The following is a 17,026-nucleotide window of genomic DNA, read 5'->3' on the forward strand; positions in this document are numbered from 1 at the left end:
TGCTCCAGCTGCTCCTACGCCAATGATTAGAAAAAGTTGATCTAAATAGGAAATAGAAAAACTTGTGTCATTGCCAAGTGTGCAACTTTCATATAGAGATAGAGAGAGGGTTTCTTGTACAAGCCTGTTTCAGAATCATCTGATTGCAAGGATTGCTTGAATTATCATTCTTCATGCCCGTTTCACATCAGTATCACTGAGGCTGCATTGTCTTGCAGAGACAGTGCTCTTTATTTGAAATTCCTTAGACATGACCAGGTACTAAACCACTGAGGTTGGCAGTTTATAAGATGGGAAATGGACAAAATGTGTTACTTTTTAGCTACTTTTTATCACAAGCTAAAATAAAAAATTACAGACTATGTCAGAATCGAATTCGTCCTTTTTTTTGTTTTGTTTTTTTATTTTGTTATTCTTCTTTTCAGTTGGGAATGTTAATATAACAAAAATACAGTATCTTATAATCACAAGACATCCAACATATAATAACAAAGATATACTTTTATTAAGATAAGAGTTTAAGCAGGTTCTAATTAACAAACCCTTAAATGATCAAAAACATACAAATATCTAACAGTACTAATCCAAATATAAATAATTTTGTTCTTAGTTTTTACGGTTATCAATGCGGACTCTTGTATTGCTGAACCCACCAGATACACTTAAAAAAGTGTATCCGGTTTGAAGATTAACATCAAATTGGTTAAGGACAGAAAAAAGGACTCCGTTGAGAATTTTGCACTGCTTACTTTTTCCTGGTGTTTCGCCATCTCTCCAGTACCTCTGATAACAAACTCCCTTGATAATGAAACATTTCTTGTTTTAATCTAAGACACTCCAGTCTCTTTTTTTCCAAGTTAAAAAACAATGAAAATGTGCCTTACCCTTTTCTTACACCATAAGTGAACAACAGGAGGGCATCTCTTCTGGCACACTGCTGCTGAGCGTGACTCTTCCTTGTGGTTTCTGTTAATGTCTGAATGGTGTGTTCAATCTCCAGTGTGGCAATATTCTAACAACCCATCACCACACACACCTATCTGTCTGTCTATCCTGAGTGTCAACTCATCTAGTGTTCCTTCCTCAGAGACTCAGTTTCCCATGAGCATTAGCGGCCTTTCGGAGAATCATGAGATCCATCATGGGATCGTGTAGTACTACTTTTTAGCAGCGCTGTGTTTGGGGTTTTCGCTTATTCATTCTAGCACCATGGCGGTGGAAATCATCTCACCCGACTGGGAGTTTGACCGTTTTGACGATGGTTCACAAAGTAAGTGCTCAATTGAGCCCTGACATGCAAAGAAAGACTGTGGCAGGCTAAAGTTTACTACTTTAGCATCAACCGCTAGCTCAAGTTGCTAGCTCGATGCGTTGCAGCTGGGCTTCGTATTAGTGAAAGAAACTGCACACTGCTGTTTAATTCCCAAAATGTATGTTTAGTAAATGCCATCAAAATAAAAGTAAGTATTTACTACCCCCGGAATAATTAAAACTGAAGGAGTAAATTAGTGGAATTAATAGCTAGCTGTAGCTGGCGAACGTAAATCGACGCAGTTTGTCACGTACAGCTGATCGATCTGACAGCTGGTTTTGACTGTGTAGTTAACGCCGTACTCTTTCGCTTACTCACATTTAATTTACTTGTTTGTTTTTTTCTTTAATGTTATGTTTAGGGCGAGAAAACTGCCCAGTGCTTTCCTGTGTTTATCTCCTTGTGACTTTCCTTCTCAGGCTCTCAAAATATTTATTTACGACAACCTGAACGAACGACCTATATGTGCCGTTACTCAACTACATTTATTGGAAAATGTAGTTTGGTAACACCTTGTAACCAGGCATAGTGTAGATTTACGCATTTTAGGTTAAATTTAGAATCTATTGGGCATCTGAATCATGCTTTAAGTTTTAAATGACAGTTACAAGTGTCTCTTTCTTTAATGAAAATCTAGTAGTGCAAGAGCAGCATTGTTGCTTATAAAATGTTGTAAACTTGTAAAGGAAGGGCAGAAAATCAACCCATATTTTTTTTCTGGTTAGTAAAAGTCAGTAACGTTGTCAAACCTTCCTCCCAACAGAGATACACACAGAGGTTCAACTGAAGAACTACAGGAAGTTTCTGGAGGAGTACACCTCTCAGCTGAAGGGTATTGAAGAGGCTCTGGATGAGTCCATTGGAGATGTATGGGACTTTACTCTGGACCCCATCGCCCTTAAGGTAAAACCCCCAAATATACTAGCTTGGTTGAAAAGACTGACATTGCTTTTACACAGTTATAACTTGCGTAATTTCCTTCCTTATACTTTATGCCCTTTCAGCTTCTTCCCTATGAGCAGTCATCCTTATTAGAATTAATTAAAACTGACAATAAGGTAAGTAAAGACAAACAAATTAGTCATTTTTCATTTTCATATCCACAGAGTTGTTCTTTTTTAAAAAAACAAAACAAAAACAAATGTCACTTTGGTTGTGTGCAGGTCCTGAACAAAGTTATCACAGTTTATGCTGCTCTCTGTAGTGAAGTTAAGAAGCTTAAATATGAGGTAAGTGTGGTCAAACAGCTCAGTTACTTTGTGCATGGCTTATGATTATGTCATGTTTATATCGGCATGTCTGCATACTCTTGACTAAGGTGGAAGTAAAGCTACTGTTACTTTCAGCAATTTTAGTAGCTCTTTTTTTTTTTTTTTTACTTTGTTTTCTTTAAGATATTAATTTAGCCTCGTTTTGTTGCTTTTCAAGGCAGAAACCAAATTCTACAATGGCCTATTGTACTATGGAGAAGGAGGTAATCTGTCAACTTTTACTGTTTCATGTTGTTTTTGTTCTAGGTTTGCCCTCTGTGATACACAGTGCTTATTAAGATTAAAAAAAGGCATGTGTGAATTTCTCTTACAGTGTCTGAAACCAGTGTTGTTGAGGGGGAGTCCCAGATTCAGATGGGCAGATTCATCTCATTCCTACAGGTGGGTAGTAACTGATTTCTGCCATAACCTTATTTACTGATGTCTGGAAGACAGAAATATTTATTTTCCTTTGTCCTTTCATAGGAGCTGTCCTGCTTTGTATCCAGATGTTATGAAGTGGTGGTCAGTATTGTGCATCAGCTGGCAGCACTCTACAACAGCAACAAGTATGAACCATGAATACATGACCATAATGTTACAGTCATTGCACTATTTTTGCAGGATTGCAGAGAGAGGTTGTGTGCACTTTATATTTAATGAAAGTCCTCAGCTACTCTGCAATGACAGTCTCATTGTATCCAACCTACCTCATATTAGATAAGTGGTTGTGAATGGCCTGACTTGGGTATTTGCTATAGCGAATGAAGCATGAGCTGGTTCCCAGGCTGTATTTTGCTCTGTCATGGTCAAACAGAATGTACTAAACTATCTTTCTTCTAAATTACAGGGGTGCAACAAAAATCATAGAATCCTCTGGTGTCCATTTCCAGGTAGGGTTCAAATTTTGTGAGACCTTTAGTATTTGCAGATGTTACTCAGTCATTTATACCATGTCTGCCCTGCTTTTCCTTTGCAGATAGTATACGAACACCTGGGAGAGTTGTTGGTGGTGCTGCTCACACTTGATGAGATTATGGAAAATCACAACACACTAAAAGACCACTGGAAGATGTATAAAAGGTAATTACCCAGTAAGCTATGATGGCATGTGACATACAGTGTAAAAGATGCAATGAAGCAGTTCCACATCTCTGGCCAGAAATCACCACATTCGGACAGGAAAGGGTATAGAATGCTATAAAAGCACATTTCTCTTGTGGTTTTTTTTGTTTGTTTTTATTTTAGTCTAAAAATAGGTAAACGAGTTAAGTTAAAAACAAAAAACAGTTTGCATACATGATGCTGAGGAGCAGGCAGGACTCGCCAAACACAACAACCTCCATTCATGTATGTTGAGGTTTCTGTCCTTACCTTCACTCTAGAATGATCGCTGTTTTCCTCGTGTCACACAAGTGTCTCATTGCATAGTCATAGTTTATAAGCTACAGTTTAATGATCACTTGACCTGTTAAATAGTACACTGTAGACATGTGTTTTCATAAATATGAAGAGAATGTGACCTGTAATTATGAAAGTAAAGCAAAATATATCTGCCACAATACAGAACTGCATCCCAGTCTTTTGTTCACATAAGTACTGGGGTTTGATTTATCATTTGTAGGTTTTTCTTCCACACACTCACACAATCACACGTACATATATGTGCACTTACACTCAGTGGTAAATATATGCATCTGGTTTTGTTCCCTGCTTGGGTCGTGGAATCTATATATTCAGTTACAGACATGTAACAGACATGTAACTGAATATGGGGCAAATCTTATACTGGCCCCAAGATTTCTGGAGTTTGTTTTTTGCAAAGTGGCCTTCATATAGGCCAGCCCCTTAAGTGAAAACATATGTTAAAATCTACATACTTGTTGGAGTTAGCCGATGTTTTTCTTCCTTTTTCATGCGAGGAGTTCCCACGTATGTGTGGGAACACCTCGCACTAGATCTGAAAAGCATCTCTGTAGTCTTCCTCTTTTCCTCTGACCTGGTAACGCCATATTCAGCATTCTTTGTCCAGTGTAGTCATCTGCACGTCCAAACCGTCTCAGCCTTTTCACTTTGTCTTTACACTGCTCAACCTGAGCTGTCCCTTTTGATATACTCATTTCTAATCCTCCCCATTGTTAGAGTCAAATTGTTGAATGGCTGTAGCTCAGGTGGTAGAGCGGGTCACCTACTCACCGCAAGGTCGGTGGTTTGATCCCAGGCTCCTCCAGTCTACATGCCAAATATCCTTGGGCAAGATACTAACCCCATGTTTGCCTACTGGTGGTGGTCAGAGGGCCCGGTGGCGGCAGTGTCTGGCAGCCTCACCTCTGTCAGTGCTGCCCCAGGGCAGCTATGGCTACAGTGTAGCTTGCCATCACCAATGGGTGAATGACTGATTGTAGTGTAAAGCGCTTTGGGGTCCTTAGGAGCGCTTTACTTAGGGACTAAGTAAATTTGTTTAAGTAAATTTTATTTCTGTCACAGAAATAAAAGGCTGCAGAGGAAGCTGGTTCTTCGAAGTGTTCTGACACCGACGGCAGAAGGGCTGTTCTGAGATCCTTCCCTTGCTAGCATGTGAAAAACTGGTTGAGCTGTTCGTCTTGCTTCGTTAACAGGAATATGTTTCTGAAACAGCAATATGTTTCTGAAACAGCAGGGCCTGTGGAAGTGCAGACCCAACACCCATCCTGGTCACTCTCACTGAAAAACCCAAGCTCTACCTCTGTCTATGCCACCATCTCCAAACCATACATTATAGAAGGTCTCACGAGCATCTTGCAATCCTTCCTGTTCACTCTTGCTGTTTATCCCTTACACAGGTTACTGAAATCTGTGCACCATAACCCTGGGAAATTTTCCATTCCTGAAGACAAGCTGAAACCTTTTGAGAAGCTCTTGCTCAAGCTGGAGGGGCAACTGCTGGATGGCATGATACTCCAGGTGACTTTCCCTTAATTTATTATTATATTGGTGTTAAGTAGAGGTTTTTGGGAAGATAATATGATGAACATTATTCGTATGATCTGCAACAGGCCTGTGTCGAACAAAGATTTGATGATCCTGGGGAGGGAGTAGCAGTTTCCAAAAACAGTGCCTTTGCTGAGGAGTTTGCCTTCAACATTCGCACCATATTTGCAAGTGTTGAATCCAAAATTGGTCAGTTGTTTCTTCTTCCACAATAGACTAGTTTCCTTTAAGTTGTTCTTCAGAGCCGGACTTATTTCTGGTTGTGTTTCTTTTCTCTTTTTCAGGTGAACCTTCAGAAATTGACCAGAGAGACAAATATGCTGGTGTCTGTGGTCTCTTTGTGCTTCACTTTCACATTTTCAGGAGTGTTGACAAAAAGCTTTACAAGGCGCTGCTCGATGTCTGTAAAAAGGTGGATTTCTGTTCTTGGACTTTTTATTACTTGTTCAGTGGGAGTCCCTGCTCATTGTTTTCTTTGATCTGGCCTGAGAACTAAAAGTCTGCTCTTGTGTGTCAACATCTTCACTTAGGTTCCAGCAGTCACTCTGGTTGCAAACATCATCTGGTTTCCCGACACTTTCCTCACCAATAAGGTCCCTGCTGCAGCTAAACTGATGGATAGGAAGAGTCTACAGGCCATCAAAGCACAGAGAGACACATACCTGCAACAAAGGGCGCAGACATTAACAAAGTGAGTAAAGCTGAATGTCAGCCACATTTATTAAATATAAAGTGAAGTATCTAAACATATTGTTTGTGTTCAGGGACATTCAGTCCTACTATCTGTTTGTTACTTCTTGGATGATGAAGATGGAGTCCATCTTGTACAAAGAACAAAAAAGTGAGAAGTTGCAAGAGGACCTTAACAGCAGGTGTAATGTGTTTGTACAGGTGAGTAGTGTGTTGGGTTTATCTAGGCACAAACCCCGCTGGAACACAAGACACTCAACTGCATGACAAGACAAGACAAGAAGGCGCTCTCCGTGTTTAGTGGCTTGCGAGGGAAGTCAGCCAAAGTTGAGGAAAAGATTCCTTCACCCGAACTCAGCCAACTTCGACTGATTCCTTCGCTACAGCTCTTTTTATTGTCAGCGAGCAATCATTCATGAATATGCAATTACAAATACATGTGACATTCTTAAGCAGGCATATCTGGTGTGTGTGTGTGTGTGTGTGTGTGTGTGTGTGTGTGTGTGTGTGTGTGTGTGTGTGTGTGTGTGTGTGTGTGTGTGTGTGTGTGTGTGTGTGTGTGTGTGTGTGTGTGTGTGTGTGTGTGTGTGTGTGTGTGTGTGTCTAACCACTATAAATTGATATATGAACTTAAACTGTGTGTATGAGGTATGCAGGAAAGCAGAAGTAAGCGTCTCGCTAAATGATAGGAACAGGAACTTGCAACAGGTCATGTCTCAGACGAACATTTAAAGGTGTGAAGTCTTGCACTCTTAAGAAACAGAACAATCTAGTTCCTAAAGCTATAATGGAAATTATAACATCGAGGCTGCTTCCTCTCATCTCATGGTACACGAGTGCACACAGAATCTTATCAGACCTAATAAGGATATGATTTTTATCAGCATACAGATGATTATATATTTCTAAGCATAAATGATTGTGTTCCTAAGCACAAATGACAATATAAAAAATATCAATTCCAACAAATGACTTTTTATTTTGTATAATCTCTGAATGCATGAATGATTTTTTTCTTTCTTTTTTTTTTTTTTTTTTACATTGAGTATCTTCTCACCGCAGAAGTAACTTTATTGATTTGTCGTCTTCAGTTAGATAAATCTACTTCCTGTTTCATTTCATAAAGTTGTGTGGAGCTTTACATTCATGTTTGACCCGTTATTTAGCAAAGTGTTGTGTTTCATTTATAGGGTATTCTGTATGCTTACACCGTCAGTACCATTATCAAGACGACCATGAACATGTACGTGTCGATGCAGCGGCCCATGACCAAGACATCGGTCAAAGCTCTCTGTCGACTAGTTGAGTTACTCAAGGTGTGTGTGTGTGTTTGAGTGTTGCCCCTCTGTTTAAATACCTGTTGCATTGAGAAAAATAATGAATGTCATGTGACTCTCCTCTCAGGCTGTGGAGCACACGTTTCACAGACGCTCTATGGTTGTTGCTGACTCCGTTTCTCACATCACTCAGCAGCTGCAGGCGCTGGCGCTCAGTGCCATCAGCATTGCCAAGGTAAACGAAACAAGCAATAAATCCTGTCAATGTTGCCTTAAGGCAACTGTTGTTGTAATTTGGCACTATATAAATAAAATTTATGAGTTGAATTGATGATTACAGTTATGTTACCATTTCCACTACGTTTTCTGTCAAGGTTGCTCAGAGTTGAATTTCATAAACGTTTTTTTTAGAGATGAAGCTTGAGCAAAGAAGAACCCTGTCAGGGGTAGACATTTGTTCAAACACAAGTAAGAGAAATAAGACACTGCAGACCGACTCAGAGAGTATTAGAATACGTGCGCACGGGTGAATGTCTCTGGGAAGACACACAGAGTGCAGGCTCGGTTGCTTTATTTATAGTGAAAGTAAGTTTACATAGTACTTCCTCTTTTAACAGAAAGGGGAGAGGTCGGGCATTATCTCAGCTTATCTGACCTTGCACACATACACTGAAAATAACAATGCAGAAGTATATCATGCTTATCTGACATCACACACTGAGGTAAGGAATGCATTATGTTCTCTTTAACAATAAGCTTGGTTATGTGAAAATATATGAACACACAAAATATAAGGCACACTTGATTATATTGTATTATAGAGATTTGGTTATATTGTATAATGTAGAAAATCTCTTGACAAACCCCTTAGATTTCAGTACAGATGTGGGTTGCTGTCTTTAAAATGGTTATGATGGAACATTTCTAGTTTATTCTTTATTTGGGTTTAGGTGCTTAAAATTTCCATTGTAGAAGTTTTATGTAGCTTCATCTCTAGGTTGAATGACAGGCGTGCAAATATGACCTGATATAGCCTGCTTAACTTTGTTATCTGGTGACTGTTAGGGCATAGAAGGAGGAAACTCCCAGAAAGACCAGTGCCAGGTGCTTCCTGCAACATAGGGTGTAGGAGTTTGCTTCCTGCCCAGGTATTGCACAGCAACAGCATGGTGGGGGGGAGACAAGAAACTGCGGAAAGAAGTTCTTACAGGGTGTGTGTGTGTGTGTGTGTGTGTGTGTGTGTGTGTGTGTGTGTGATATTATAAAAGGGTTGCTGCAACGTCTTAAGGGCAGAGCTCTCATGACTGTATAACTGTGAATGCAGAAATAAAAGGCTTCCCTACAGCTGATCGCATTGCAAACTTTATTAACAGAAAATTCCATGACATGGTAAAACTGACATTAGTGCAGATGTGCTCTTTGAATGCGTTTTCTGAATGGTGTACCATTATTGTAGGGTCTACCTTACAGTATAAAGAGCCTTGAGGCAACTGTTGTTGTGATTTTGTGCTGTATAAATAACATTGAATTGAAGCATTTAATAAAAATGTCTTCTCTCCCTCAAGAAAAGGGTGATCTCTGATAAGAAGTACAGTGAGCAGCGGTTGGATGTGCTGTCCTCTTTGGTGCTGGCAGAAAATGCTTTGAGTGGTCCCAGCACAAAGGAGCGACGCCTTGTGGTGTCTCTGGCTCTCTGCGTCGGCACTCAGCTGGTAAGTCAGGAGGAGACTTCATTTTATACACAAACCGTCAATAGAAAATTGTACTTAGTAGTCAGTATAATCTTTTAATAATATAAGTTTACATATGGTAGTGATAGGATGTGCGATCCTTAATAGTCTGCAAAAGCTTTGCGTGCATTCCAGAGTGCTCTGGCATTCACCCCCACATCCTAGGAGCGTGGGAAAGGTCGTACCTTGTCTTATTGTTTTACGGTAGGATTAACGTAGCTATGTCGGTTTTAGTCTAAGTGCCTTTTTTACATATAGATGAACTATTGGATTTTCCAGACCAGCAGGTTTAAGGGAAGTCGTTTATGGGGTCACACTCTGACACACGCGCACACACATACATATACACCTCCACATTCCAATGTAAGGAACAAACACCCACTGATGTATAAATAAAGACCAGGGCAGTCTCTCAGTGCGAGTCTTTGAGCCTCACTCTTGTGTGTGAGCTCTGGTGGCTGCCCTTGCTAGCAAGAAAACTGTGTTTCTCCTCTCTGATTCTCAGCTGAAGATGTGTTTTAGAATACATCTCTTGACAGAAACAATTTTTCCTTCGTATTTTCTTTTCTTCTTCATTGTCATCTTAATTTTATTCCAGAAAACTTTCAAGGATGAGGAGCTTCTTCCGCTGCAGCTTGTACTGAAGAAGCTGGATCTGATTAGTGAGCTAAGTGAAAGGTGAGACCTTTTCCCTCTTTTGTCATGCGCCACAGTGCAGGACACTGTTTGGGGGATGGATGGAACCAGCCTTAAGTTGAAATGACACTATTATTTTGCTGCTATTGTTAATGGTCATCGTCATTACCATTGCATTAATAATATAATCTACAGCATTGATATTGCATTCAGATGTTTAAACAGTGTGTGTCTTTCAGAAAGACTAAGTTGCAGGCTGACAGGAAATTGCAGGTTTGCAGAGTGTGCCTTTTGCAGAAGTGAAACTAAAAGCAGAGTCTAAGTGCAGGTTATTCTGAGGATTACATGTGAGGATGAGCCTCTGTTCTGGTGAAAGGTCAGAAGTGCAACGGGTGAGATGAGAGAGCATTTAAGGACGAGACACACATACAGTTAGTGGGATCATTTATAGTTGAGAGGTTAGTCATGTTTGTTTGCAACTGCGAAATTGTCTCTGCAAAAGAGGAACAGTTTCTTGCAGGATGTGGGTCTGGTGTTCCAGACGAGAAGTGAAAGTCAAAAGGTTGACAGGAAACATCTGCCATGAAGATAGAGACAATGTTCCTTTTTAAACTGTGTTAAAAGTCACTGTGGTCTTGGAACCTATGCATATATTGTATCTGATGACGCATGAGGGGGCGTCATTAAATTCAAACCCTGATGGTATAAAATATCTGCTTATGCTTTGATTAGTCGGAGATCAGCGCTGTCTGCGAACGGAGCTGGTCCCCCCACGCGTGTATTTCATTAAAATCAATTGTTTGACCAAGCTCTTCTGGACCATGGTTGTTTGTACTCTCCTTCCTCAATTTTGAACCTTAACAACACACAATTGTAAACTCATAACAATAAAAAAAGAAGAACTAGAGCAGGTTGACAAAGTGGGGGGGAAAAAAATGACGATCAAAAAAATCAAAGCAGCCTTTTATAATTAGAAGTGGTTGGAATAAACCACTCTAGTGGTCTACTCTATTCACTACAGCATACTTCGTGCCAGTGTGTGTGTCTAGTGCTTTGCTGAAAACAGTGCAAGTGTCTACACACAGCAGGACATACTTACAGAGGTCCAGTACCACGTGTCGGAAGGACAGAAGAATCCAAAATGCACCATTTAGAACTCTCATGTGTCTCATGCCCACTAATCTAAAGCCAACAAACACATCCATTCAGACACTGATCCAAATGTTCAGCACAAGCACATGCTGGCAGGTGACTCACTGATTATTTGTTGAAGCTCACAGCCATCTGGCATCTCGGTGAAGTTTCCATTAGATGGTGTGGAAATATTTGGCGCAGATGGGACTGATTCAGTCTCATCTTTCACCTACCTTAAGATTATCCCTGCATGCTAAAATATTCAACAAAGTGTTCTTTGTTCCTCAGGGTCAAGCTTCAGTGTGACTGCAGTTTCCTGTACTGGCACCGAGCTGTGTTTCCCATCTATCTAGATGATGTATATGACAACGCCGTAGACGCAGCACGAATACATGTAAGCAGACAGACCTGTGATGAACATGACACAGTGAAACTCTGAAACATTGTGGTGTAACTCAAAAACAGTTGAGGAAATCTCTAGAAAATGTACAAAGACACTTTACAAGTCCTTGGCCCTCAACTACAGCAACATCTGCTTTCATTGCACCTTTATAAGGGCTGTTTATCACACAGGACTGAGTGCAGTGTTCACTGGGTCAGATTGACCCTGGCAAAACACATTATTCTTTCCCCGCTAATTTCTTAACTCACACTTGTTGAGTAGAGTACACACATACCAGCAGAAAGTAAGAGGTGTAACCATACACAAGATAGAAATGTATGAGTAATAGGTTACATATTGCTTCACATCATATTCACTACACAATACTTCGTGCTAGTGTGTGTATTTTTTGTCTTTATTTTAGTGAGGTTTTGAGTGTTATCTCATTTTTGGCTATTCTGCTGTTCTGTCCATCTGCACGGTGATTGGCGTGAGCAGTACATGTTCAGTGCACTAAGGGACAGTGTGCTGTCTATGATGCACTCCAAACACATGGAGTCATGTGACCAGCTGCTGGAGAGCTACGACAAGGAGATCATGGACGTGTTCAAGGAGGTGAGAGCGTGCTCTGAACAGGCTTCTTTCGTGGCTATTTTAAGGCTTTTATTTGTTAAGATTCTTTCTTCCTGTGTTGTAGCACCTGCTCGACAAGCTGTGTAAGGAGATTGAGAAGGACCTGCGTCTCTCTGTTCACACGCACCTGAAGCTTGATGACAGGAACCCTTTTAAAGTTGGCATGAAGGATCTGGCCCACTTCTTCTCCCTCAAGCCCATTCGATTCTTCAATCGTTTCATTCATATCAAAGGTGCAAAAGAACTTTTCATACGTCTGTGCCCTCAAACCATGTTTACTCCTGTTTTTTGCTTTTAGTTTTAGCCATGGGAAACACTTAATGTTTTTTTGTGGGTGGGGACACTTTAAAGAATATATTTTTAGTCACCTGTATGGTTATTTGTGAAGACATCTGTTATTTTTCTAAAGTCATTTGAATTTTTAAAAAGTGTCCTATCATTTTTATTCTTTTCATTATTTTTTTAATGTAAGGTGTGCGTTTGATTTGCACTCAAATTTTTAATAGTACAGTGACTTCTTATGCACCAACAACATGAACTAAACTCTTGTCTTGTGCCATTCTGTGCTGTGGCACACACACGTTTTTTGCATTGCAGAAAAGCACAATACAAACATCCCTTTTTGCTCTCTGAAGGTTGCTGCTATTGCTTTCTGGTGACTTAGTCCCAAGTTATAGTAAATATAAAAAGGTCCTCCATAAGTGATTTGTTCTTTGCATGAATGTTTCTTTAACAGTAAACCGTTTACTGCAATACTGTAAGGTTTTTAATGTGCTACAGCCTATGTGACGCACTACCTGGATAAAACGTTCTACAACCTGACGACTGTCGCTCTGCATGACTGGGCCACCTACAGTGAGATGAGAAACCTTGCTACACAGCGCTATGGACTCACAATGACAGAGGCTCATCTGCCCAGCCAGACGCTAGAGCAGGTCTGTTTGGTTACACCTCCTCCCTCATGAGCAGAGGTGGAGATTTACATAGACAAATTAACTAAATCCTCCTTGTTCTCACCAGGGTTTGGATGTTTTGGAGATCATGAGGAACATTCATGTTTTTGTCTCACGATACCTTTATAACCTCAACAACCAGGTCAGAGTCCATACGGATTTTTCTCCCATTGAATCGCAAAGTGTTGCTGCCTCTGCAGTTATAATTGTTTTTGTGACAGATCTTCATTGAGAAGGCAAGCAACAACAAGCACTTGAACACCATCAACATCCGTCACATCGCCAACTCCATCCGAACACACGGTACAGGAATCATGAACACCACTGTGAGTTTCCAGCAGAAAACAACAGCATGTGTTTTGACATTCTCATATGTGGATGTAAGGCCTGTTTTATATTTCCTCTATTCTTCCGTCAGGTGAATTTCACCTACCAGTTTCTGCAAAAGAAGTTTTACATCTTCAGTCAGTTTATGTACGACGAACACATCAAGTCCAGACTCATCAAAGACATACGTTTCTTCAGAGAAACAAAGGACCAGTCTGATCAGAAGGTGCAGTCTTCTCTGTCTTTCCATTTTCAGTCATTTTAAGTGAACAGAAGTTTGGCAGAGGGGGAAGACCCTGGAGCCAGGGAGTAAAAGTAGAGCTGTCATTGCTCGGGCTAAGCTGTCACAGTACCATATGTCTTGTCTTGTTGTTACAGTATCCGTTTGAGCGAGCAGAGAAGTTTAACCGTGGCATCAGGAAACTGGGCATCACTCCTGATGGACAGAGCTACCTGGACCAGTTTAGACAGCTGATCAGCCAGATCGGTGAGGATGCTTTTATTGGTTTCTGGTATTAAACATTAAACTGCAGTTGCATGCAAAGACAACACAATTTCACACTGTTCTTTCAGGTAACGCCATGGGCTATGTACGTATGATCCGTTCTGGAGGCCTTCATTGTTGCAGCAGCGCAATCAGGTATAATAAAAGGAATTTGAGTGAAAGTTTATATGGCTTCAGTTAGAAGGAATTACTGATATATTGTGTAAACGTGAGGTTAAATGTGATTTTACATCAGAAACATTTTTATCTTGCTATTGGAAACATTTTCTTTTTCATTATTGCTTCAGATTTGTCCCAGATCTGGAGGATATAGTCAACTTTGAGGAGCTGGTGAAAGAAGAGGGACTGTCAGAGGAGACCCAAAAGGCTGCTGGGTGAGTTATCTGTAAAAAGTCAGTCAGTCGCTTCTTGTGTGTCACTGTTTGCTGAGCAGGCCCTTTATTTTGGAAGGACGGTGCATCAATGAATTTTAAGTCATATGTCAGCTTCAGAGTGTAATCCAACAATCCTGCACCTAGCAGTTAGTGTTGTGTGCATTGCTGTTATTGTACCAGCAGGGGGCACCAAAGATAGGAAAAAGATAACTGAAGTGCTTCCCACATTGTTTTCAGTTTATCATTTAAATTCTAAAAGAAAAGGGAAAGGTTTGATGTTGATAAATTACAACTCTAAATTATAGCAAAAGAGTATGATTGTTGGAGTGATATTTTATGATTGTCAATTGTACTTAGAAACATATAATCGATTGCATAGTGATACAATGTCTGATCCTTAGTAGTCTGCAAAGAGTCTGTGTGCGTTCCAGAGTGCTCTGGCGTACCACACACATCCTAAGGTCATGAGAGAGGTCGTACCTTCTCTTTCTGAGACATAGTATGGGAGGACACCTGCTCTGTATCTGTTTGAGTACAAGGGCCCTTTGTTTAGGTGGACCGCTGGACTCCTGGCGCCAGCTTTGGGGAGTCGTTCTTGGGGTCATATTTTAAACCCCCCCCCCCCACACACACACACACACACAGACTGGTACTCTTTGTTCACATGCATGCCTGTTTAAGATGTCATATGTTAATGAAACCATGCAATGATGATTTGTAATGATGGAAAAAATGTAAAGGAAATAAATCACATCACATCCCGGCCAAACACCGGAGTGATCTCTGCCGATGGCCACCGCCGTATTGCAATGTTACATAAAAGTTATATGTAACATTGTTATATATAATCACAATTGAATTGAAATGAACACATACTGTATTTTTCCCATATAGTTTCATATATTATCTACTGTGGGGGTAATAAATTCAAGTTTCACCCTGCACTTTTCCAAACTATGTATTCCTTCAATGTAATTCCTTCTTTGCTGTCATTTATTTGCTTTCTATTATGATTATTATGCTTCACAGCATCCTGGACTCTGTTTTGGGAGATCTGACCAGCAACTCTGCCGAGGGGACGGAGTACTTCAAGATGCTGGTGGCCGTGTTTGCGCCTGAGTTTCGCAGTGCAAAGAACATGCACCTGAGGAACTTCTACATGATTGTACCACCGCTGGTCAGTGCTGATGCTGTTTTGCTACATGTCATGTTCTCTTCACTTGAAATCAGTTTGTACTTACTTACATTTATTGCAACAAATCTCACTCCTAGACGGTGAATTTTGTGGAGCACTCCATCAGCTGCAAAGAGAAACTCAACAAGAAAAACAAATCTGGAGCTGCTTTTACAGACGACGGCTTTGCAATGGGTGAGCAGACAAACCTGATAATACACACGGACATCCTTAATCCTTTCTTCTGTACTGGCCTTGGACGTACTCTCCTCTTTTTCTGTCCCCTCTCTGCCTCCTCTCTCAGGTGTGGCGTACATTCTGAAGCTACTGGACCAGTATCTAGAGTTTGACTCTTTGCACTGGTTCCAGTCTGTCAGAGACAAGTACAAGAAAGAGATGAATGCAGTGGTGAAAGAGCAGAGCGTTCAGTCTGCCAACCAGGATGAAAAGTTGCTGCAAACCATGAATCTCACCCAGAAGAGGCTGGACGTGTACCTCCAGGTACATTTTGTTTTTTTTTTAATGTCAGACTGAATTTCAAGAAGTTTAACTGCTGGTTGGCGTGGTTGTGAGCCTGGCACTGAGATGTTTCTGAACTGTTTTCCCTTTTCATTTCAGGAGTTTGAGCTTCTCTACTTCTCTTTAAGCAGCGCCCGGATCTTCTTCAGAGCTGACAAGACAGCAGCTGAGGAAACTCAGGAGAAGAAAGATAAAGGTTAGCAGTTTGTGGGGTTCTTAATAAAGTCCTTTAATTATGCAAAACCACTGGCACACTCCCACCGTCATGTATGCTTTTTGTAGATAATTTTTCAAGAGATGGAAAGATTAAAGTTGTCATTTTATTTCCAACAGAAAATGCTGCCAAAGCAGGAAGTTCTGCAGATAGTTCCACCCCCGCTGACCCTGCCTCGAAGTGAGCCTCGCTGTCAGATCACTGTCACGTACTGAAGAGGAGAGCTCAGCAGCAGGCTGCGTTCGTGTGTCCATTTCAGGGATTTAAAATAACTGGAAGATGTTGAAAACGGTAGAAAGACAATGCCTTTAAAACGCTTTGTGTTCTGTCACAGCACGGTCGTCTTCATTAGACAAAGAATGTGTACTTAAAGTGCTAATCAGGATATCACCCCTGCATCTAATAACTCACTTTGTATTAGTAGCATTTACAAATGCAGCAGCGTTTTAAAAAGATGAGCCGGCTTAACAAATCTAATGTAAAAGTGTATCTTTTGATATTTTTACTCAGTCTGGATGAACGTATTTTTACTACTGCACTGTCAGTCATGAACTAGTTTGGATCTTTGTTTCAATTAACTGGTGTGCTGCCTATTTGTTGGTGTCCACTGTACTTATTGTGATTCTTTATGGCCTTCAATGGAAACTTTGAAATGAAGTCTCTTGTGAATGTTTTCAATGTATAATTTCACATTTGTGTGCCATAACGGTGTACCATTTCTTGGTCCACTTTATACATTGTATGAATTAGGGCGTGTATGTGCCTTTCTAAACTGTGGATACTTGTTTTGATAACATAATTTGGAAATAATTCATCCGATGCAAAAGATACAGCGCTAAAATTAAATTATTTTATACTGCTGCTCTGAAGGTGTATCATTACATTTGTTTTCCAGTTTTGTATCTTAAGCATGTGGTACATGTGTAATTACATTCCATGTATTAAC

General features: G+C 40.4%; 1 protein-coding gene across 1 annotated transcript; it reads left to right on the plus strand.

The window, feature by feature from the left end:
• The first annotated feature begins 1,139 nt into the window (after nucleotides 1-1,139).
• On the plus strand, nucleotides 1,140-17,026 carry washc4 (WASH complex subunit 4). Its single transcript, XM_085359030.1, has 33 exons — nucleotides 1,140-1,270; nucleotides 2,076-2,215; nucleotides 2,317-2,370; nucleotides 2,476-2,541; nucleotides 2,741-2,786; nucleotides 2,897-2,964; nucleotides 3,049-3,131; nucleotides 3,413-3,455; nucleotides 3,542-3,645; nucleotides 5,385-5,505; nucleotides 5,598-5,721; nucleotides 5,817-5,944; nucleotides 6,063-6,223; nucleotides 6,297-6,423; nucleotides 7,413-7,538; nucleotides 7,627-7,734; nucleotides 9,065-9,211; nucleotides 9,828-9,907; nucleotides 11,288-11,393; nucleotides 11,880-11,996; nucleotides 12,079-12,247; nucleotides 12,795-12,949; nucleotides 13,035-13,109; nucleotides 13,189-13,293; nucleotides 13,386-13,520; nucleotides 13,673-13,781; nucleotides 13,868-13,934; nucleotides 14,087-14,173; nucleotides 15,203-15,350; nucleotides 15,446-15,542; nucleotides 15,652-15,848; nucleotides 15,966-16,062; nucleotides 16,200-17,026. Exons 1-33 carry the CDS (start codon nucleotides 1,210-1,212, stop codon nucleotides 16,262-16,264), a joined length of 3,516 nt encoding a protein of 1,171 aa, XP_085215156.1. The 5' UTR covers nucleotides 1,140-1,209; the 3' UTR covers nucleotides 16,265-17,026.

This window comes from Diplotaxodon limnothrissa, linkage group LG7 (genome assembly GCF_057381915.1).
Source record: "Diplotaxodon limnothrissa isolate DT_005_m linkage group LG7, D_limnothrissa_male_GT1.1, whole genome shotgun sequence".
NCBI classification, from domain to species: domain Eukaryota; kingdom Metazoa; phylum Chordata; class Actinopteri; order Cichliformes; family Cichlidae; genus Diplotaxodon; species Diplotaxodon limnothrissa.